This window comes from Xenopus tropicalis, chromosome 7 (genome assembly GCF_000004195.4).
Source record: "Xenopus tropicalis strain Nigerian chromosome 7, UCB_Xtro_10.0, whole genome shotgun sequence".
Taxonomy (NCBI): Eukaryota; Metazoa; Chordata; class Amphibia; order Anura; family Pipidae; genus Xenopus; species Xenopus tropicalis.
The window spans coordinates 106,684,564-106,708,129 of NC_030683.2; the positions used below are offsets into that span (position 1 = coordinate 106,684,564).

Here is a 23,566-nt window from a genome sequence, read left to right on the forward strand (position 1 = left end):
TTTTGTTCAAAGAGGGTGAGAATAGTCTATAAGGGTTGCATTTTGGAATATATGGCAGATGCTGCATAAGACATCATACATTTAGGACACTGTTGATTTGTAGCATGTTTTAGCAGCACTCACTGCCATTTTCATATTCAGAAATCACATAATACCAACACAGAAGTGGTTAATAGCATCAGCATATCATATAACTCTTTTGATGTCCCCATTATTTCCCATTTTCCCCATATGCTCCACTGTCTACAGCTAATTTTCTTTACACTCCTTGCCTTTTTTTTAATGTTGTCCCCCTTCCCATTTTCTGGCCTTCACAACAACTACATTCACTAGCCCATTTCCCTTTCTCCTTATGAATCTTTTATTCATTCTCTCCTTGTGCACATGCACATTATTACAATAAGGACAAAACTATTAACAGGGCCATGAAAATAAGTTTATAACTTTTGCAAATTGCAGAAATGCACCAGAACCAAGTATTTACTGTGTTTTATTTAACAACAATAAAAGGAACATTTCACCTATAAAAACATTAATGCATCAGGTTCTAAAAAAGGGAAGGAGTAAACAAGGGGAAATGTAGTATATCACAGACACACACACACACCTCCAGTGTTTATACATTCTAGAGAAATACAGTTTTATATTTTATTGGGGGTGGGGGTTACAAGAGATTTGCTGCCATGGATTCAGGCAAAGCACATTTAAGTACATGCCCCATCTGGGTTACAAGATACAGGTATCCGGCATCGTAACTGACATGTTTAATTCTGCTGCAGAGATCCAGCTGAGTCCATGAGATTCCTGTCGGGTTCTTAGGGCAGATTCCCTCCCTGAATAGGGAAAAAGTTAGTGACACGGTTACACAACCACACTGAAAAATGCACTGATTAATTAACCATCCCATAAATATCTATATGGCAACCAAACTTGTTTTCAGGAATAGAAATTTAAATTATTTATTTATTATAGCAGATATCTACTCTTAAGAACCTGACCAGTAAATACTGTCTTCTTATTGTCTGTTATGGGTTAGTAGTAGACCTGTAATAGACTTGCTGCTATTTAGTACAATGCCTCTACACTTTGGTGGACTATTTGCTCCATATGAATTAGTATTTTTTTCTCCACTGCCATCTAGTGTCCCCGTGACCCACAGCACAGCATAGTAAATTAGGGGCATGAAAGGCCTGGGAAGATGCTTGGTCCTTTCTGTTTTTTGGGCCAACTACCTGTTTTGAAGATCCCCTCGTGGCTTGTTAGACTGAATAGGTATTGTAGGGCTAGGAAGCACATCCCTGCTTCCTTTCTTGTTGTGGCAGCCCAATCAAATGTCCCATCCACCCTATTAGTTGTTTATAAGGATAGAATTTACAGTTTGGTCCCAAACTGTATATTATATGGCTATTAAAATTAATTAAGAGTTACTGTATATACTTGAGTATACAACCAGACCCTCGAGTGCCCTGGCCTAGGCTCCCACTAGCAATACTTATTTCCCCTTACGTGTCCTCCGGGACCGGGTCTGCTGCCAATTTGCCAATGTGCAATGAGCGTGGGGTAGTACTCATATTGTTTTTGTTGACCCTCTTCTCCGCTTACAGAGCTAGTTTACTGTTTTTCTTTAAAATAAATATTGAAAAACATATACCCCACTGATGCCCCAATTAATGTAATTTTATTGGTATTTATTTTGATTGTTAAAACTTAGCAGTAGCTGCTACATTTCTCACCCTAGGCTTATACTCGAGTCAATACGTTTTTCCAGTTTTCTTAGGTAAAATTAGTTACTTCAGCTTATATTCGGATCAGCTTATACTCGAGTATATACGGTAAGTATTCGGCTATGCTTATGCTGATATACATTGTATATGATACAGTATTTCATGCAGTATGTTTCATTGATCTAAAATAAATGCTCTGTGGCATTGGTGGGGGCAATTAGGTGGAGTAAATATTGATAAGTATAATGCAAAATCTTGATGATGACAATATTGCTTTGGTTCTAACAATATCAAATTTGTTTGCCAGCTGATGAATTCTGTTCATTACCTCTTGTAGACATTGCCTTCAGGGTCCACACCATAGACAGATCCGTCAGTACCAGCCTCAACCATGACCAGGCTGCCATCCACCTGACTCCACTGGCTGCCCAGGCAATTGGTTGGGGTCACACTGTAGCGGTAAAAGGTCTGATTGTCACTATTGACTCCCCAGCAGCCCAGGGGGCCACAGCTGTAATACCTGAGTGTCCTATCAAGGCTGGACCATGGAAGAGAAGTAGCCTTGGAATCAATGGCATCCTGATTCACGCAAAAAACATTATCATTGAAATTGGTTCCAACAAGGAACTTGTCTCCTCCAGCGTCAATCTGCTGTAAGAGTCCTGGGGGTAAAGAATGATAGACCGGAACTTGTTTATGATAAGTATTATTATTTGAAGCAGTGATAAAATCTTGTGAAGATGCCAAGTAAATTGTGTGCATGGGTGTGTGGCCCAGGAAATGGGACGGTGGGAGGGGGCAAAGAGCAAAAAATGGATCAATGCAGCTTGTTTTTGCACTTTGCATTTTGGATAGATTTCTAAATTATGGATGAGAGATGGCAATTATGGATGACAATTGGCTGCTGTGCTACTTTAAGACCAGTTACAATGAGATTTGGGGCCAGTGCTTATAAAATGTTCTTTATAATTAAAGAAGCCCAGTTAAAATACGAATTAGAGTAATAGCCGAGATTACCACTAATCTGTTATCTGCTAAATATTAATGTAAGTACAGAGGGGGGAAATATATAATAATGTTTGCATGAAACCCCACCGTCCTTGGGGAAAATGGGTCCCAGAACAAGTTGAAAAACCACAGCTATTGTGTTGTCTAATACACCCCCCCTCCTGCTTTCCTTACCTGTTACTTGAACCCAGTTGTTGTCCCGCATATTGTAAATGTTGTAGTCTTGGGTGACTGCCCAGAGTCCAGCTGGTCCCACAGTCACGTGCCTCATCTGTCCTGGAAGCTGAACCCAGTTTTGGTTAGTCCAGCGGAAAATATTTCCATTGTCAGTAACACCACAGAGTTCCCCATTACCGGCATCCAGCTGTTTCATTAACCCAGGCATTGCCGTACATGGCAGATCTGGGTAAAAAATGAGATTATGTTATGACAGAGCATGATGGAAGGTTGGAAAAGTGAGTGTGAAACCAGTAGATATAATAAAGGTGGCCACACACGTGGCGATCTGACCGATGGTCGCACGAAACATCGTCAGATCCGCCACACACCGTTCAGGGCTGAAACAGCAGATAAGGAGGTAGAAACAATAGGATTTCTACCTCCTTCTGCCGATTCAGCGCTGAAGGCAGATTTTGGTCAGGCGCCTTCTATGGGGCCCGATCAAAATTTTCTAACCTGGCCGATCGGCGATCAGCAGCTTCCTGCGATATCGGTCGACTCGCCTACATGCCATACACGCACCGAATATCGTACGAAACGAGGTTTCCTACGATAGTATCAGTGCGTGTATGGCCAGCTTAAGAGAGCTGTATATGAGGAGGAGATATGAGAGACAGTGAGTGGGGGGGTTACAGTGACTGCTACATGGGGAGGAGGCGATATGAGAGACAGTAAGTGGGGGGGTATTACTGTGAGTGCTACATGGGGAGGAGGAGATATGAGAGACAGTGAGTGGGGGGTATTACTGTGAGTGCTACATGGGGAGGAGGAGATATGAGAGACAGTGAGTGGGGGTTACTGTGAGTGCTACATGGGGAGGAGGAGATATGAGAGACAGTGAGTGGGGGTTACAGTGAGTGCTACATGGGGAGGAGGAGATATGAGAGACAGTGAGTGGGGGTTACTGTGAGTGCTACATGGGGAGGAGGAGATATGAGAGACAGTGAGTGGGGGGTATTACTGTGAGTGCTACATGGGGAGGAGGAGATATGAGAGACAGTGAGTGGGGGGTATTACTGTGAGTGCTACACGGGGAGGAGGAGATATGAGAGACAGTGAGTGGGGGTTACTGTGAGTGCTACATGGGGAGGGGGCGATATGAGAGACAGTGAGTGGGGGGTATTACTGTGAGTGCTACACGGGGAGGAGGAGATATGAGAGACAGTGAGTGGGGGTTACAGTGAGTGCTACATGGGGAGGAGGAGATATGAGAGACAGTGAGTGGGGGGTATTACTGTGAGTGCTACATGGGGAGGAGGAGATATGAGAGACAGTGAGTGGGGGGTATTACTGTGAGTGCTACACGGGGAGGAGGAGATATGAGAGACAGTGAGTGGGGGGTATTACTGTGAGTGCTACATGGGGAGGAGGAGATATGAGTGACAGTGAGTGGGGGGTATTACAGTGAGTGCTACATGGGGAGGAGGAGATATGAGAGACAGTGAGTGGGGGGTATTACTGTGAGTGCTACATGGGGAGGAGGAGATATGAGTGACAGTGAGTGGGGGGTATTACAGTGAGTGCTACATGGGGAGGAGGAGATATGAGAGACAGTGAGTGGGGGGTATTACTGTGAGTGCTACACGGGGAGGAGGAGATATGAGAGACAGTGAGTGGGGGTTACAGTGAGTGCTACACGGGGAGGAGGAGATATGAGAGACAGTGAGTGGGGGGTATTACTGTGAGTGCTACATGGGGAGGAGGAGATATGAGTGACAGTGAGTGGGGGGTATTACAGTGAGTGCTACATGGGGAGGAGGAGATATGAGAGACAGTGAGTGGGGGGTATTACTGTGAGTGCTACATGGGGAGGAGGAGATATGAGAGACAGTGAGTGGGGGGTATTACTGTGAGTGCTACATGGGGAGGAGGAGATATGAGAGACAGTGAGTGGGGGGTATTACTGTGAGTGCTACACGGGGAGGAGGAGATATGAGAGACAGAGAGTGGGGGGTATTACTGTGAGTGCTACACGGGGAGGAGGAGATATGAGAGACAGTGAGTGGGGGGTATTACTGTGAGTGCTACATGGGGAGGAGGAGATATGAGAGACAGTGAGTGGGGGGTATTACTGTGAGTGCTACACGGGGAGGAGGAGATATGAGAGACAGTGAGTGGGGGGTATTACTGTGAGTGCTACACGGGGAGGAGGAGATATGAGAGACAGAGAGTGGGGGGTATTACTGTGAGTGCTACATGGGGAGGAGGAGATATGAGAGACAGTGAGTGGGGGGTATTACTGTGAGTGCTACATGGGGAGGAGGAGATATGAGAGACAGTGAGTGGGGGGTATTACTGTGAGTGCTACATGGGGAGGAGGAGATATGAGAGACAGTGAGTGGGGGGTATTACTGTGAGTGCTACATGGGGAGGAGGAGATATGAGAGACAGTGAGTGGGGGGTATTACTGTGAGTGCTACATGGGGAGGAGGAGATATGAGAGACAGTGAGTGGGGGGTATTACTGTGAGTGCTACATGGGGAGGAGGAGATTTGAGAGACAGTGAGTGGGGGTATTACTGTGAGTGCTACATGGGGAGGAGGAGATATGAGAGACAGTGAGTGGGGGGTATTACTGTGAGTGCTACATGGGGAGGAGGAGATATGAGAGACAGTGAGTGGGGGGTATTACTGTGAGTGCTACATGGGGAGGAGGAGATATGAGAGACAGTGAGTGGGGGGTATTACTGTGAGTGCTACACGGGGTGGAGGAGATATGAGAGACAGTGAGTGGGGGGTATTACTGTGAGTGCTACATGGGGAGGAGGAGATATGAGAGACAGTGAGTGGGGGGTATTACTGTGAGTGCTACATGGGGAGGAGGAGATTTGAGAGACAGTGAGTGGGGGGTATTACTGTGAGTGCTACATGGGGAGGAGGAGATATGAGAGACAGTGAGTGGGGGGTATTACTGTGAGTGCTACATGGGGAGGAGGAGATATGAGAGACAGTGAGTGGGGGGTATTACTGTGAGTGCTACATGGGGAGGAGGAGATTTGAGAGACAGTGAGTGGGGGGTATTACTGTGAGTGCTACATGGGGAGGAGGAGATATGAGAGACAGTGAGTGGGGGGTATTACTGTGAGTGCTACATGGGGAGGAGGAGATATGAGAGACAGTGAGTGGGGGGTATTACTGTGAGTGCTACATGGGGAGGAGGAGATATGAGAGACAGTGAGTGGGGGGTATTACTGTGAGTGCTACATGGGGAGGAGGAGATATGAGAGACAGTGAGTGGGGGGTATTACTGTGAGTGCTGCCAGACGCACAGGAGACAGTGGATTCTGAAAAGAGAACATCAGTTGAGAACATGGCCACCAATGTACGGTAAGTTGCAGAGAATGATGGGAGAGAGTGAGAGGTAAATGGATGGGGTAAGGAATAGAGAATAGAGAAAGTGATGCAGTACCTGCGCAGTCGGCTGAGTAGAGCAGCATTAGGCCCAGTAGCAGCAGCATGGTGGCTGTTGGATCAGTTAGTTGATTGGGTCTGTAAGTGCTGCCCTTTATATCCAGCTCCCTGATTTCCTCCTTCCCCTAATGGGGTGAACATAATAATAGTGACAACAACATATGGTATGTTACCAGGAAAGAACAATGTCACTCTTCCAGTTTCTTATATTACACCTGTCAGATGAAACCGTATTGTCTGAGATTTGTATTCTCTGGGGTTTTTTTTTTTTATTTGAGGGCTTAAAGGGGCAGTATATATCTATATACACCATTTTTAACATGAGCAGAGTAAACAGAACTTATGTTTAAAATACATATACTGTGTTTGAAATGATAAAGCAGTAATGGAGAATTGTTTTGCTTCCGCATATACTACTTCCTCTGTAATTAGCTGAGCTTAATTTAAAGAGATAATGAGCTCTGTATAAATGAAGCACCCTTTCACCCTTTGTTGTGACTGTTATAGCTTACAGATAAGTCTTTTATGAAGGGTTTTTCTATGTGCATTAGGGATCTGATAAAGTTTGGGCTGAAACTGATCCTTACCTGTAAGTAATTCATTAAAGATCCTCATAGCTCCCCTCTGGTCCCTGGTTACAAATGGGTGAAGGGTGCCTCCCCCCCCCCCCCCATAAATACAGCACTGCATGCATAGGGGCAACCCTGGGGGAGGCATAGTTGTCCCCCTCTATCATTCCCTAGCTTGCTTGTTATTAAGGCATCACCCCTCAGTGCAGCCAGATACCAGTCTTTTGTGCCCCTTAGTCCTTTTGCATTCGTGTCCAGGGTCTCAGCAAATGACATTTGAGTTACCCGATAACATACATAGCAGCCTCCAGCAAGGGTGGGCTAGGCTAATATATATATCTGGCACCCACAGAGTGCATTAAAAAACAGGTATGGCTTTCTTGATTCTAATGTACATTGGCCATATACTTTGTGGCATGCCCCATTCTCTGATTTAACTGTATAACAATTTTTTGTTCTCTGTGAGATTATTTCAGCATTGAACTTAAAATGTATTAATATAATATATTTTTCCCCATTCCCCCAACAATTTACATTGCATATCTATATTTAAGCTGCAAGTCTCAGTTCCCCCAAGAGACCTGTTTAGCTTATTAGTTACAATTGTATCTAAGTGCAGATGTAGCCTGTTAAATTTTCTGGGCTCTCTGCCAAAAGCTACTTTTTTTAATTAAGTTTGAGAAACATTGTATCTTTTTTAGCATTCAGTGCAGTGGATCAAAGGGAAATGAGGGACTTTTCAGTTAAAATCCTGGACTGCAGGTTGAGCTGTCAAAATCGGGACTGTTCCTTGTAAATCGGGACAGTTGGGAGGTATGCTTTAGATGCACTTTGTTAGGCTTTAAGTGTTTTGGGGTAAGTATGTGCAAGTTATATAAGCTTTTATACAGGAAACTCCCCTCTCTGTTCCTGAGCAACTCTTTTACCTCTGTCTCTTAAATACTTGTGCTGCTGAAAGGTGAACTATGCCCCAGGTGCTTAGTTGAACAGGCTATTTCCTTGTGTTTTGTATAATCTTTTGAAGGGGTTATTTTGCAAATTACAAGGAATAAATTCTTAGTACCGTATATAGTTACATCGTTACATAGGGTTGAAAAAAGACCAGTGTCCATCAAGTTCAACCCATCCAAGTAAACCCAGCACACCCAACCCACACCTACCAATCTATACACTCACATACATAAACTATAAATACAACCACTAGTACTAACTGTAGATATTAGTATCACAATAGCCTTGGATATTCTGATTGTTCAAGAACTCATCCAGGCATTAACAGAATCTGCCATTACCCCATCTCTAGGAAGGGCATTCCCCAACCTCACTGCCCTCTCCGTGAAAAACCACCTACGCTGCTTCAAATGGAAGCTCTGTTCCTCTAATCTATAGGGGTGACCTCTGGTGCGTTGATTGTTTTTATGGGAAAAAAGAACATCCCCCATCTGCCTATAATCCCCTCTAATGTACTTGTACAGAGTAATCATGTCCCCTCGCAAGCGCCTCTTTTCCAGAGAAAACAACCCCAACCTCGACAGTCTCACCTCATAGTTTAACCCTTCCATCCCCCTTACCAGTTTAGTTGCAGTCTCTGCACTCTCTCCAGCTCATTAATATCCTTCTTAAGGACTGGAGCCCAAAACTGCACTGCATACTCAAGGTGAGGCCTTACCAGGGACCTATAAAGGGGCAAAATTATGTTCTCATCCCTTGAGTCAATGCCCTTTTTTATACAAGACAGCACTTTATTTGCTGTAGTAGCCACAGAATGACACTGCCTGGAATTAGACAATTTGTTATCTACAAAAACCCCTAGATCCTTCTCCATTAAGGAAACCCCCAACACACTGCCATTCAGTAGATAGTTTGCGTTTATATTATTTCTACCATAACTTTGCACTTATCAACATTGAACCTCATTTTCCAGTTTGCTGCCCAGTTTTCCAATTTTGTCAAATTGCTCTGCAAAGCGGCAGCATCCTGCATGGAACTTATAGTTTTGCACAATTTTGTGTCATCAGCAAAAATAGAAACAGTACTGTCTATGCCCACCTCCAGGTCATTAATAAACAAGTTAAAAAGCAAAGGCCCAAGGACTGACCCCTGCGGTACTCCACTAACCACACTGGTCCAATTAGAAAATGTTCCATTTACAACCACTCTCTGTAATCTATCCTTCAGCCAGTTCTCTATCCAATTACAAATATTATGTTCTAGGCCAATATTCCTTAATTTGATCATTATCCTTCTGTGAGGTACTGTATCAAACGCTTTAGCAAAGTCCAAGTAGATGACATCAACTATTCCAGCATCAAGGTTCCTGCTCACCTCCTCATAAAAGGCGACTAAATTAGTCTGGCAAGATCTGTTACGCATAAAACCATGCTGGCACAAACTAATAGTATTGTGATTTGCAATGTATTCAAGTACCCTATCCCTTATTACCCCTTCCAAAATTTTTCCTACTACTGATGTCAGACTAACAGGCCTATAGTTTTCAGGCTGAGAACGGGATCCCTTTTTAAATAACGGCACCACATTAGCAATTCGCCAGTCTCTCGGCACCATGCCAAACCTCAACGAATCCTGAAAAATTAAGTGAAGAGGTTTGGCAATCACAGCGCTCAGCTCATTTAATACCCTGGGATGAATCCATCCGGCCCTGGACCTTTGTTTCCCTTTACATGTTCAAGTCTCTTTTGAATTTCCTCCTGAGTGACCCATGCGTCAGTAGCTAAATTACTAGAACTGGGCATATTAAAAGGGAAGCCTTCATTAGCTGGCTCCTCAGATGTATAGACAGATGAAAAATAAGAGTTCAAAATTTCTGCTTTTTCCTCGTTCTCATCAACCAACTTACCCCCCCCCCCCGTGATAATAAGGTTCCCACCCCTTCTTGCTTCATTTTTTTACTATTCACATAATTAAAAAATAATTTTGGATTCTTTTTACTCCTAGCTGCAATATCTCTTTCCATTTCTATTTTAGCTTGCCTGATAGCTTTATTTCATGCTTTATTTGCTTCCTTGTACCTGATGAAAGTTTCCGCTGTCCCAGCTAACTTGAATGCTTTAAAAGCACGTTTTTTCTTACCAACCTCGACACTAACACTTTTATTCAGCCATAAAGGTTTTGCTTTGCGATGCCTCTCCTTGCTTACAAGGGGAATATACTGTTGTGTATACTTGCAAAGCAATGTTTTAAAGATGTTCCATTTTCCTTCTGTGTCTAACCCCATGAAAAGCCTTTCCCAGTTGACACATTGCAGAGATGCCCTTATACTGGCAAAGTCTGCACGTCTAAAATTGAGTGTTTTAGTTACTCCCTTATAGCACTGTCTCTGCAGCATTATCTCAAAGGAGACCATGTTGTGATCACTGTTCCCCAAATGCTCACCCACACAAATGTTAGAGATAAGTTCAGTATTATTAGATATCACCAGGTCCAAAATAGACTCATTCCGAGTAGGTTCTTGAACCGCCTGAAATAGAAAGTTGTCATTTAGCATATTTACAAACCTACTATCTTTTTCTGACTTAGCCACCCCATTACTCCAGTCAATGTCCGGATAATTAAAGTCCCCCATAATAACAACTTGACCCAGTTTTGAAGCCTCCTCCATTTGCAACAATAGCTGGGCCTCATCCCCCTCATCTATACGGGGGGGTTTATAGCATACACCAATGATCATTTTCTTTGTGACCTTCAGCCCTACTGAAATTTCTACCCAAAGAGATTCAATGTTTTCATTGGTAATGTTTTTATTACATGGCTTTAAATCTGACTTTACATAAAGACAAACCCCTCCACCCTTTTTAATCTCTCTGTCCCTCCTAAAAAGTGTTTAACCATTTAAATTCACAGCCCAGTCGCATTTATCATCCCACCAGGTCTCAGTGATACCTATTAAATCATAATTTTCAATACATGCAATAGCTTGCAGCTCCCCTAATTTACCCGACAAGCTTCGCGCATTAGCCAGCATGCAGCGGAGATTACTACTTCTCCCTCTGATGTTTACATCAGCTAATGGAGAGTTAGAGCTAAGGCAAATATTAGACTGTTTTCCTTGTAACGGAAGCTCCTTATTTGATAAACTATATGCCCCCCTCACTCCTCCCCCACAACCCTTTGCTAGTCCCACTGCCCTGTCTACACTAGCTATCCCATAGAATTCTAGCTCACCCACCCACCCCTTGTCTAGTTTAAACACTCCTCCAACCTCTTAACCATTCTCTCCCCTAGCACAGCAGACCCCCTTCCATTGAGGTGCAATCCGTCACGGCTGTATAGATTGTACCCCAAGGAAAAGTCAGCCCAGTGCTCTAGGAACCCAAACCCTTCCTTCCTACACCAAGACTTTAGCCAAGCATTTAGCTCCCTAAGCTCCCGCTGTCTCCCTAAACTTGCACGTGGCACCGGCAAAATTTCCGAAAAAATGACATTGGAGGACCTTTGCTTAATCTTAGAGCCTAGATCCCTGAACTATATACTTGAGTATAAGCAGAGGTACCTAATTGTACCTAAGAAAACTGGAAAAACTTATTGACTCGAGTATAAGCCTAGGGTGGGAAATGCAGCAGCTACTGCTAAGTTTCAATAATCAAAATAAATACCAATAAAATTACATTAAATGAGGCATCAGTGGGGTATATGTTTTTAAATATTTATTTCAAAGAAAAACAGTAAACTAGCTCTGTAAGCGGAAAAGAGGGTCAAATACAATATGGTATCAACAATGATACCTTAAGAGTACTACCCCCTTAGCTCAATCAGCAACCAAGCTAAAACACAAAGAGTTAAAATTCTTCAAAACTATATATAGTTTATATAGAATATAAAGTGCAATGTCTAGTGCAGAATGGGACAGGTGAGGATGGTAGATAAAGATTAATTTGGGAGTGGGCCAGGGCACTGGGGGGTCTGGTTGCAGGTGGCCTAATTTGCACACAAAGGACAGAGGGTGCTAGTCTGGAGGGACCCATGGCACCCGACTCAAATATAACTTTTTCAGCACATGTTGGGTGTTTAAAAACTAGGCTTATACTCGAGTATATACAGTAAAACTACTGCCAGTTATGGGATTTGGAGATCATTTTTCCCCCATAATTCAATGCAAATCGTAGATGAGATGCACCTATATTGGTATGGCCGCAGTACCAACATAAGAGAAGAAAAATATGCTTGGTTATCAAAAGGATTTATTAAGTGAGAAACAGTAAAAGAAAAAAGTAATATATATTTTTATCATTAAAAAATAAACATAATATTTAGGAGGAATCATTAGAAAAATTCATATCTTTGTATATTTTCCCAGCAAGCTGATAGAATGCTCAACAACAGATAGGGGCAAATTTATCAAAATGTGAGCTTAGAGCTTAATACATAAAAATCACCCACTCTCTATTCATTCCTATGGGACTTTTAGAACTGTATTTATCCATGGGTGAAATTACGCTTCTAAAAATCTCATAGGAATGAATAGAAGCTGGGTGAGTTTATGTATTAAACTCTAAAATCACATTTTGATAAATCTGCCCCATAGTGTATGTTCCAGTCCTGGGTACTGGGTCCTGGGTCTGACTGGGTACTACTGTATAGGGAAACCCAGAGGGCTCTTTTGATAGGGAAAGCCGGCAGTGGGCAGAGGAAGAGTTGCACGTGGGACCCTCTTGAAGAAAAGAACTGGATCCCAATTAAAGCTTATTTTGAGTTACCAACACATTTGTGCAAAAAGCACTCAGCATAAAAGCAAGATTGTATACTTATCCTCACTAACCAGGAACAAGGGGCCCATTAACATTCTGGGCAGCTAAGTGAATGAACCTTCACATCTCTTTAGCAATGTAATAAGAAGCATTTGCTAATATGCAGAACAAAGAGTTGCACCTCTGAGAATGACCCAGTTATTGCTATGGGCAGAGGTGAGAGGGGCTCTTACTACAAAAGTTGGCCAGTAATTTGAGCCCAGTTAGGGTTTCTCCAGTTGAATGTCAGTGCCCCGCAAGGAGCCCACGTCTTCATATGTGGCCTGCAGACCACGAGTGATGTCCTCATATGTAGAACACTCTTCAAGATTCAAACCCTGGGGGAGAGAAGGAGGAGACTTATAAAGCAGGGTCCAGGGAGATTTTGCAGTGTGTGGGCCTTGGGGTATGTGTAGATGTTTGATGAATATTTTTGGGAAACCAGAAACAAATGCTCTGCCTCTTTGTAACTAAACATATATCTTATATCTGTGTGGCTGGCAACCTCATCCCCAACCTCATCCTCTAACTAATCTATGCTAACTGAACTGATTCCTCTAGCTACCTCTCAGTGAGGTGAAGTCCCAGGAAAAAGACCTCTAACATGTGAAAACACCGCCACCTAGTGGGCTTTCCTGAACTGCAGGGGAAACTCCCTTTTTACCTGGGAAGAAATAGTGTTTCATAAGCACATTATTAGGACCACCTTTAGGCATCCAATTCTAAATTCAATTAAATGGCATAATAATAAATCTTAGGGCCCTACAATCATGTAACAATGTGACGTCCGCATGTTAATACTAGTTAATATAATGGATAATATTATTTACCATGAATATCACTCTCACCTCATAAATGTTATCCCCTATCTGTGACGTGGTTAATAACGTTAGGTTTTCCCAGCGCTTCTGTGGCAACAAAAACAGAAAAATAATGAATTATTTGCCTTTTTCTTATCTTTCCAGCTTTTAAATGGGGGTCACCGACCCCAGCACCCAAATGCTCTGTGAGGCTACAATTTTATTGTTATTGTTACTTTTTATTACTTATCTTTCTATTCAGCCCCTCTCCTATTCATATTCAAGTTTCTCATTCAAGCCACTGCCTGATTGCTATGGTAATTTGAACCCTAGCAACCAGATGGCTGCTGTAATTAAAAAAACTGGAGAGCTGCTGAACAAAAAGATAAATACTTCAAAAACCACAGAAAATAAAAAGTGAGGGCTGATAGCAAATTGTCTCAGAACATCAAGCTCTACAACATGCTAAAAAGTTAATTTTAAGGTGGACAACCCCTTTAACTAGGGTTAAGCACTAAGGCTAAGGTCTTGGTACAGATTTTTCTGTAGTTTAAGATCACAGCATCCATTGTGATGATAGAACTTGCATCAGTCTATTTTCTATAGTTTCCTTTTTAAATTACAATTAATTTGCCATTCTAGTATATGATAACCAAGTTATTGGACTAGGCTGAAAACTCTCTTCCAAGGTTTCTTCTATTGTTGGAGAATAACAAAGGCTTTGCCTCTTCAAAAAGAAACAACCGCAATACATACATCTATTGGTACCCTACACCCATCCCTTGTGTCTTTATACTGTGTAAAGGCCCCCATACACGGTAAGATCCGCTCGCTTGGCGAGATCGCCAAGCGAGCGGATCTTCCCCCAATATCCCCAACTACGGGTGGGCGATATTGGGGAGTTTCAAGTTAAAAAAAAAATAATCCAATCGTTTGGCCCTGGGGCCCTGATCGGATTATGTAGGCGGCAATGGGGTAGTCGGTTCAGGGACCGCATCAACGAGCCGATGCGGTCCCCGATCCGACTGAATTTTCTAACCTGGCCGACCGATAGCTGGCCAATTTCAGGCCAGATATCGGTCGGCCAGCCTGCTCGTTTCTGCCCCTACACGGGCCGATAAGCTGCCGAGTCGGTGGGGGCCTTAAGTATTGTAAAAAAAATTGGGAGCAACACAAGCATAAAAAGTTTCTGTGGGTATCAAATAAGGGCTGTGACTGTATATTTGGTAGCCCCTATGTGGGCTGGCAGGCTACAGGAGGTTCTGTTCTGGCAGTACATTTATGCAACCAAAACTTGCCTCCAGGAATTCAAAAATAAGCACCTGCTTGGAGGAAATTGGGAGCAACAGCCAATGGGTTGGTAAGAAACGTGTTACTCGCAAGCCATTGGTTGAGAATCACTGCTCTGCAAGGACACATCTTACAGCAAACCATAATAACAACTTCTGCTACTGAAATCTCAATCATGAGAACATCATGGGGGTGCCACCTCCTAGGTTCATCAGACACCTGTATGGTATGAATTCCCCCCACCCATAAAAGACAACATTACCCAGTATAACATGAACCATCATCATATATAAAGCAAAACATGTGTTATTTGGTTGTAATCATTATTGGGTTTGCCTGTAATATCACATATAGCAAGGGCTTGGTAGCCTGAGGAACCTTAGCCCCAGCATCCTTAAAAACCCACTGGAAGCCCATTGGAAGTATATTTAATTAGCCAAATCACAAGGAAAACAGCCAATAAAAGCAGGAAATACATCTTACCCTGTTTCATGCTGTAGCTCCAAATAGGGTGGAGAAGGCTCACAAAATTGATCTTTCAATCCAAAGTAGCAACCAAGCATCAATTAGTTCTAATTGGTCCCTGGCAGTAACACTAATGAAACCATAATTCTTATTGGCTGCTGTAGGCTACTGAAACAGATTCAGCCCTGACCATGGACTGAAAGAACGCCCATAATAACTTATTGTGCAATATATAACACGTACCTTATACAGTAGGAAAGTCCCCGGAATGATTGTACACAGGAGAAGCACTACTCCTTCCACTGTGATCATTCTGTTCTTTGTTGTCTCCCCAAGGTTAAAGAAAGCGTAGGGCTCAGCCTCTGCAACACAGAAACCCCTTGTGACGAGTGCACAAACCTGCCAACAACTAAAACCTGCACAGGGTTTACTTAACAACTGCTCCCACTGACTTCTGAAAGGTGCCCAATTCCCTGGGCCCAGAATGTACAGGAATGTAGCGTGGTCCAGTGGGGTTGGTGGCCACCAGAACCAGGTCATTTTCACTGCACATACTCAAACTCAGTGCTCACTTAAAGGAAGTGGCCACAAATTCAACTGTGCAACTTTGCATTATAGGCCAATGTATGGGGGAGAGGGGGTACTTTTTGGGAGCCTTGTGGAGCAGTCAAGGATGCCAGCCTATGAAGGGGCCATTCTGTTAACATAAGCATCAATTCTCCCTTTACATGGACAAACATTTTCTTGCATTTCTTGAATTGTAAGTGGCACAATTATCTTATTAGCTTTAAACTGCAACACAAGTGAATTGACTGTACTCGTTGCAACCCTGTGGCTCTGTCACAGCCTCACCTTGAATCCTCAGATATGTCCCACAGGACTTGTATTTTTTATCCCCCACTGTTACTCTGCACCGATATAGTGCACTGTCGTTCTTTTGTGCATTTTTGATTTCTAGGACTTTCTTGTTGTATCGAATCCTCCCTTCCATGTTTGCCTCCGTCTCTGTTATATTGGCTGTGGCTGATACGTTCTGGTACCACTTGATCTGAATCCAGTCAACATGGAGATTCGTCTCAGATGTCTTTGTATCATAATTACACATCAGGTTCACATTGTCCCCTGGGGACCCCAGCACGGAAGTAGGCACCCACTGCATCTTCAGCATCCAACATAGCTTTCCTGGTTAAAGACAATTGCCAAGTGTTATTCAGGGAATAGTGGACCCCTTACCCATTAAACAGCTCAAAGACCAAGCATCAAGATCACTCACACATCATGTGACATCAGTGACATCACTAAGCACCAGTTCTAAGGATACTTTTTATGGATTATCCATATCATTAGTGTATAATGGCCTATTATCATGGATGGCAGTAAAGAAGTGCTGTCCCCAGTAGCACAATATGTAATATAAGGCCTATTGAAAAGCCGGTCAGCACCAGGGTAAATGAACCTTCCTCAAACCAAGAAGTTAACTTGATATTAGGGAATCGTACATAAGGGGTCAAGGACAACCCACAAGCGCAGTGTGCAAAATGCACTTCCAGGTGCAATCACCATGTTTTATAATTCCAGTGTTTTATAATTCCAGTGTAATTGCAGCCATAAGTGGGTGATGCGCCTGAAGTAAAGGACCCCGATTGTATTCTTCCTGGGACAAAGATTTCTCCAGGGCCATATTTCTGTGCAGCGCCTCCAGAGACCGGCACCCTTCAATGCTACTGCCTCCCCCCAGAATTGTGTATATGAGCATCGTTTGGACTTACACAGGGGACAGAATGCGCAGAGATCTCCCGCGTGCCCAGACCCCAGTGCTCTGGGTGTGCGCAAAATTCAGGTGCAGCTTAGTTTGTGCTGCCCTATGTCTGGGCCTCTGTGGCCTTGCCACAAATCCTGGCCTCCATGTCTTTATATTGATAGTCCAGATAGAAAGAACTTACACCTTGCCCAGACGTGTGCCCAATATTGACAGATGTCTGGCCAATCCTTTGGCTGATATCACACCATTAAATAGAAAAAGTAAACAACTACAATAAGATATTGTACAGCCTTCTATAAACAGCACTGGTGCTGCCCAGGCAAGGGAGATCCAACCCTAATGCCACTTGGGCACCATATATAATAATAGCACAGGCCCAGTGTAGGTTATAGTCATCTGGTGAGACATACATTTAAACCACTTACCTGCCAGGTGTTTGCTATTCCCAAAAAAACTAATAGCAAGGTCAGACTTGGCTGGCGGGACACCAGGAAAAAACCTGGGGGGCCCTGTCATTCCAGACCCAATCCCCACCTGTTGCTCCCCTGTTGCCAATGCTCTGAACAAAGTATAAGATAAGTGGGAAGGGAGGGGCTGACAGTGGGTAAGCAGGTGGGGCCCCAGAGGGGGGGGGGTAGCAGCTCCAGTGGGCCTGGCACACTCCAGTCCTTTGTTGCCTACAAGCCCTGACAATGTAGTGAGTGAAGTAGAGAGAGGAACCCTTGGGTTAATATAATCCGACATTTTAGTCTAGTAACCAATAGCAACCAATCAGCAAGCTACATTTATTAGTCACCTCTTTTAAAGCAGGCACCTGACTGTCCTCTATGCATTGCCAAACCTTTTATCACATGAGCCCTGTCACCACCCTACATTGCTGCTGCAGTGCTTCCCCCGCCCTCTCAAGGGAGCATCTCTCTAGGGACCCTCAGAATAAACACATCCCTCACAGATGTCTCTACTTCTCCTTTCTTGGACATGGCACCTAAATACAATGCTTGTATGGAAACAGACACGGCACGTTCATTTCAGGTAAAGGCCATTTCCAACCTAGATTATTGCTAGTGGGGTAACCACTGTGTGCCAAGCCATCCCCACAAACAAATCTTTGGAGAGTCCTGGCACAGAGTAGCAAACCTTACTCAACCTCCTTCCCACCCAACACACATTCCCCTGTCCAGTTGTGTATAAATCCCCCCTTCATGCCAGTGGGGAGCTGGGATTTATGTGCCATAGAGGAAGCAGATGCCTTGGTCCAGGCCCCCCTGTTCCCTAAGCCCCTGCTATCTGATCATTGCTCTTTGTGAACTACAACCAGGACTCCAGGGCGGGGGGGCAATCATATAAGTGAGTGGTATCTGTGGGACTGGGAAACTTCATTGAATGGTTCAGTTGCCCTTCACCCAAAAAAATCCCTAAACAACTAAAAGGAGGTTAGTGAGACCTTAGGTTCAATTCCAGCCAGGGCATTATCTGCAGGGAACATGGATGTTTACCCCATGTCCAATAACAAACAGGCCGTTATTTGCTCCTGGTAAAAGCAACCATTGTGATTGTGACTTGAACTTTAGATTGTAAGCTCTACTGAAACGGGGAATGATCTATAATGTCCTTAGTGGTGTAAATAGAAACATAATTAAATTGTCTAGTAAAGAGAAAAGCAACCTCCCTAGCTGTGCTCCCAGCATCCCCCATTCCTGGATTGCAACCAAAGGTTTCCCATACCTGATTTGCCAAATGTTATTTATCCTGCGTCTAAGAAGTAAATATGTTCCGTGGGCCCAGCTGCTCTTATAGTATCCCCTGCAGTCTTTGCCTGGTTACCAGTGAGTTAGTGAATAGGAACTTCAACCAGTAATTGCATAAATGTACATATAAGTCTGGGATTTGTTGGAAGTTCTTTTATCCAGGAAGCTTGGCCACTGAGGCTTTCCAGCTAAGGGTTATTTTCATCATTTGGAGCATTTAAATAAAAAAGGGTAACTCCACCCAAAAACATCTTTTTTTGCCAATATACATTCATTTCAAGTTATTTGTAAATATAATTGCTTATCGTCATTCCCATTTCATCTCAGGCCCCATCATTTCTAGAATATACAGCTGTGAATTTGTACAGAAAACCATAAAATATAATTGTACTTTTTTAGAGACAAGCTAACATTTACGGATTGTAGGTCATGTGACGATTCTGTGGAAATAAATTACAGGTATTTTCATGTCTTGGTGTCACTGATTTTTCATTGAATTCAGAGGAATCCCAGACATCAGCATCAGATTTGTTCCAGCTTGAGAAACAAGTTTTTCAGAATCCCATTAATTTATTCATTTCCAATGATGAATTATTCTTTGGTGTATTAGAGCTTAGCAACAGCCCCGATCACATACACCCCATGGAATAATTCATCCTGGAACAGAATGGCACTGAACTGCTTTAGTATTCTGATGGGTCAGCACATTGTGGGTCATTTAGGAACACACAATGGAAAGTGCATATTGTACTGGGGAACTGGGGAAGCGCAGGCAGGTACATTTTTTGGGTGAAGTCAAAATGAATAAATACTACATCAGTGGTGTCCAACCTGCAGCCCATAATTTCCAGCGCTGACAAAAACTGCCAGTTATCTTATCTTAAAAAACTGCCAGTTATCTTGATAAGCCCGTTTGTGTTTCCTACCTGCGCCAAGGCCAGGGGAGTATTTCCATAAGGGTAGCAACTCACCTGAGAGGAGAAGCAGCAGAATGAGAAGGGGAGGTCTCGGGCCTGAGACGGCTGTGCCACAAACCATCTTCTCTTTGGCCACTGAAATTCGGGAGAAGATGTTCTGAAGAAAGGAACTGCCCTTGTGTCTGTATTATTGTGACAACTATTGGGTTTGAGGGGGAGATTCACTTCACTGCTTTGCAAAACATCTGATCTTCTCCGGAAACAAAATAAAAAGCTTAGGGTATATGTCAAGCGAGTGAACAGGACTTTCAGATCAGTGATTCCAGACACCACACTCTCTCCTGATTTGCCAAGACCTTAATTATTATTCTTATATTATTATATAGTGCAAACATATTCTGCAGCACTTTACAGAGTTTATACATCATTCACTTCAGTCCCTGCCCCAGTGGAGCTTACAATCTAAGGTCCCTATAACATTCACACACACTATGGCCAATTTTATCAGGAGCCAATTAACCTGCCTATATGCTTTTGGGCTAAGTTATCTTTTTTGAAACTGCTACTATGCCATCCAAAAGACCCAATATGCTGCGTATGCTGTAGCCCTATTTTGGCGCTACAACCTTGCCTTATTCTAAGCCCCAGTCACAGAACACAAGAAGTCAGGTCACTGACTCTATGATAATACACAGCAGCCCTTAGTGAGTCAGGCTAAGATTTCATGCTGCTGTGGCTTTGAAAATAGTGTGATTTTTTTTTTTTTTAAATCTGCACCGTTGGTTAAAGTGTGTGGGGAAATGCTGTGGAATTGTTTACAATTGTCCTATAGGGGCTTTAGTCTCTGTCCATAAAGGGGCAACTGAGTTCTTTATATAAATAGCAGAAACCCTTTTCTGCCAATTTTCTGATTCAAATGACTTTGACTTCTTAATCCTACAAGGACGGGTACCAAATTGTTAGCCCAGTGGCATAACATTCAGGAGCTGGGTCCCACAACACAAATAATAATGTTGGCCAGTAATGTTTTGCCCACCAAGCCACTGGGGGACCCCATGATCCTTAGAGCCTGGTCCAAATACCGTAAAACTTTTGCCAGGAATTACTATGCAGAAGGCTGACATGCACGCAGGGTTCAGTGCTGCACTGGCATACAAGCATGTGGGAAAGGAATTCATTGTGGGCAACTATGGAGGAAAGAGCTTCGAACAAACACAGAGACAGGGCAGTGTTTTTGTGGTCCCTTTATGGATAGAAGGGCCATGTTATATCACAGTCCAGACATGCTTACTGTCATCATCTTCCCTACCTACCATAAACCATTCTTCCAACCTACAGCTGCCACACTATGTGCCAGTACCCAGAGCAGCCACTTATATTTGCACCATTGTAAAGCTCTGGCTCCTGGTTCTCTTTACACCTTGCTGGGTTGGCAGGGCAGCCTGCCCGATCTCTTCTCCCTGTATATGTGTAGGAACCAAGTGCTCAGCTGCCTATGCAAACATGAGCAGCACATCAGCAGAGCACTAGGGCTTATTGTTGCTCAGGTTAGTAGCACTGAAGCAATGCTTAGACCAGTTATAAGAATTAGTAACGTTCTTTGGATTTGCATATTCTTGCTCTTACTTTTGTGGTGACAGAAGTCATCTCTGCACAACGGGAAGGAAGTGGTTACTGAAGCTGAGCAAGTTGCCATCTGTGAGTTTTCCCACTCAGTGCTAATTTGCCTCTGATAACACTATGCATGGTAAAACAGCAGGTGGCGCAACAGCCCCACATAATAAAATGAGCAATGCTCTCTGCAAAAACCTTGGTATATAAATAGGTAGTGCAGTCATTTGGCCCCAGCAGTGGGACTGTTTGTTCCTGGATGATTAAGGTCAGTGACTGGTTAGATATTTTTACCTGGGACACTTCCAGTAATAAAGCCAAGCTTGCTTATTTCATTGACGAGGGATATCAAATGGAAAGGGCACATGTCTTAACTAAATTCACCAGATTATTTGAAAATTAGATTAAGTCAATGGAGGGCTTGCTACCTGCTGAGCTGGTAATCACTTTGGTGGAATATTTCTGGGGATTGGACCTATGTTCCAGTGGCCAAAGGAGACAGGGTGCCCAAACTGGTGCAGTTTGACATGTTTTTATAACCATAATGCAGCATTTTGCACAAATGTTCAGCATTGTTGCATTAATACAATCCATATACATTTCATGCGAATAACTCCTGTGAATATTGTGCAAGTTGCATGTACGTGTTTTTCATACAGACATAACATGAGCATTCTCTTATACACCCTTCATTTGGCAGTTGCTGCAAAGAACGCAGTGGAGCTCATTTATCAACACTGATCAACTTTACACCTGGGAAGTAACCCATAGCCACCAATTAAATTTTGGCTTTCATTGCAGCTATTTGGAAAAAAAAAAGCTAATCATTGTTTGGTTACAAAGTATTACTGACTAAGTGAAAATTTGCACAATTTGCTTCACAAGCAAATGGAAGGACTTGATGCCTTGTCAGTGCTTGGTACAGCGGTTCCCTTGCACATAAGTTACAAGTAATAGGTGTAAAAAAACAACAAAACACAAATACAAGAGTATTGTAGAAATGATACCTATATTGGCTAACAATAAAAATACATTGCAAGCTTTCGGAGCTCTAAGGCCCCTTCATCAGGCAAAAAGTAATAGGTGCAAAAGCAATATTGCCACTAGATCATATAATAATGATCAATGACTTGCTTGTAATATATATATATATATATATGCCAATACCCTCAATGCAAAGATTTGTACCAGTGAGGTTCAGCTGGACCAGGGCCCAGAAGGATTATTTCTGGTATCCTGATGGGCTAGTCCAACCTTGTAGAAACCCATATTGTGTAAGGGATATTTGACACCTTAGGGGTCATTTACTGTACTTAAGGTGGCCACACACGTGGCAATCTGCGATCTTTCGCGTGACCATCGGTCGCACGAAAGATCATCAGACCCGCCACTAACCTTCATTTCTACCTCCTTCTGCCGATTCAGCCCTGACGGCAGATTTTGCTCAGGCGCCTTCTATGGTGCCCGATGAAAATCTTTTGACTTGGGCGATCGGCAAGTCGACCGATATCAGCAGCATCCTGTGATACTGGTCGACTCGCCGACTTGCCATACACACACCGAATATCGTACGAAACGAGGTTTCATACAATATTATCGGTGCGTGTATGGCCAGCTTACATTGCTGCAGTTGCATTAGTGGAAATTCTCCTGCAAGTAAAACTCCATTCAATAAAGGTACTCTCATCAAAATGAGCTCTTTGCACTTGAGCGCAGTTGCACCTACTGACACAGAGGACACAATTTACAGGGATTCTTTAGACACAAGTGCGCTGAGCCTATTGAGGGGACCCTGGAGCTATTACCTGGTCTAGAGGTGGCACCAGCTCCAGGGGTCCCCAGGGCCATGCATCAAGGCACAGTGCACATGAGTCTTAAAAATGGCTGCATTATGGGATAAAAACTTGGCAAGAGCACTCAAAGTTGCACTTTTATCAAGTGAATGAGCCCTCTTGTGTTTTGACAACTGTGGTGCTCCTGGGAATGAACCATGGTTGTCAAATCATCCCTTAATCACTGGGTACATTGTCCCTAAGGACTTTGTCACGCAAAGCATTTTGTTTCTTGGGAAGAAAAATGTCCCTAAACCCCTGCCACTATTTCCTGTAGGAAAGCACGGAAATGTTCTGCTTATGGCAAACAGCAGAGGTAACGAAAGGTAAGTGTTTTTGAAAGATGCCCAACTGGCAGAGAGATTCCCATGTTTGCTACAGGAAGTGGTGGCAGCGGCTTGGGGACATTTATCTTCCCAAGAAATAAAATACCTTGTGTGCCAAAGTCCTTAGGTGCATAAAGACAA

The 23,566-nt window shown here is 43.3% G+C and overlaps 2 protein-coding genes across 2 annotated transcripts; both read right to left on the bottom strand.

Moving 5' to 3' along the window:
• Positions 1–473: 473 nt before the first annotated feature.
• Positions 474–6,498, bottom strand: LOC101732907 (fish-egg lectin). Its single transcript, XM_031906687.1, has 4 exons — positions 6,360–6,498; positions 2,907–3,134; positions 2,053–2,386; positions 474–833 (listed from the first exon to the last, which is right to left on the bottom strand). The coding sequence occupies exons 1-4, from the start codon at positions 6,406–6,408 to the stop codon at positions 665–667; spliced, it is 780 nt and encodes a 259-aa protein (XP_031762547.1). The 5' UTR covers positions 6,409–6,498; the 3' UTR covers positions 474–664.
• Positions 6,499–12,111: 5,613 nt separating this feature from the next.
• cd79a (CD79a molecule) lies at positions 12,112–19,839 on the bottom strand. The gene is made up of 5 exons (XM_002941927.5): positions 19,711–19,839; positions 16,082–16,411; positions 15,473–15,591; positions 13,523–13,582; positions 12,112–13,012 (listed from the first exon to the last, which is right to left on the bottom strand). The coding sequence occupies exons 1-5, from the start codon at positions 19,775–19,777 to the stop codon at positions 12,899–12,901; spliced, it is 690 nt and encodes a 229-aa protein (XP_002941973.1). The 5' UTR covers positions 19,778–19,839; the 3' UTR covers positions 12,112–12,898.
• Positions 19,840–23,566: the final 3,727 nt, after the last annotated feature.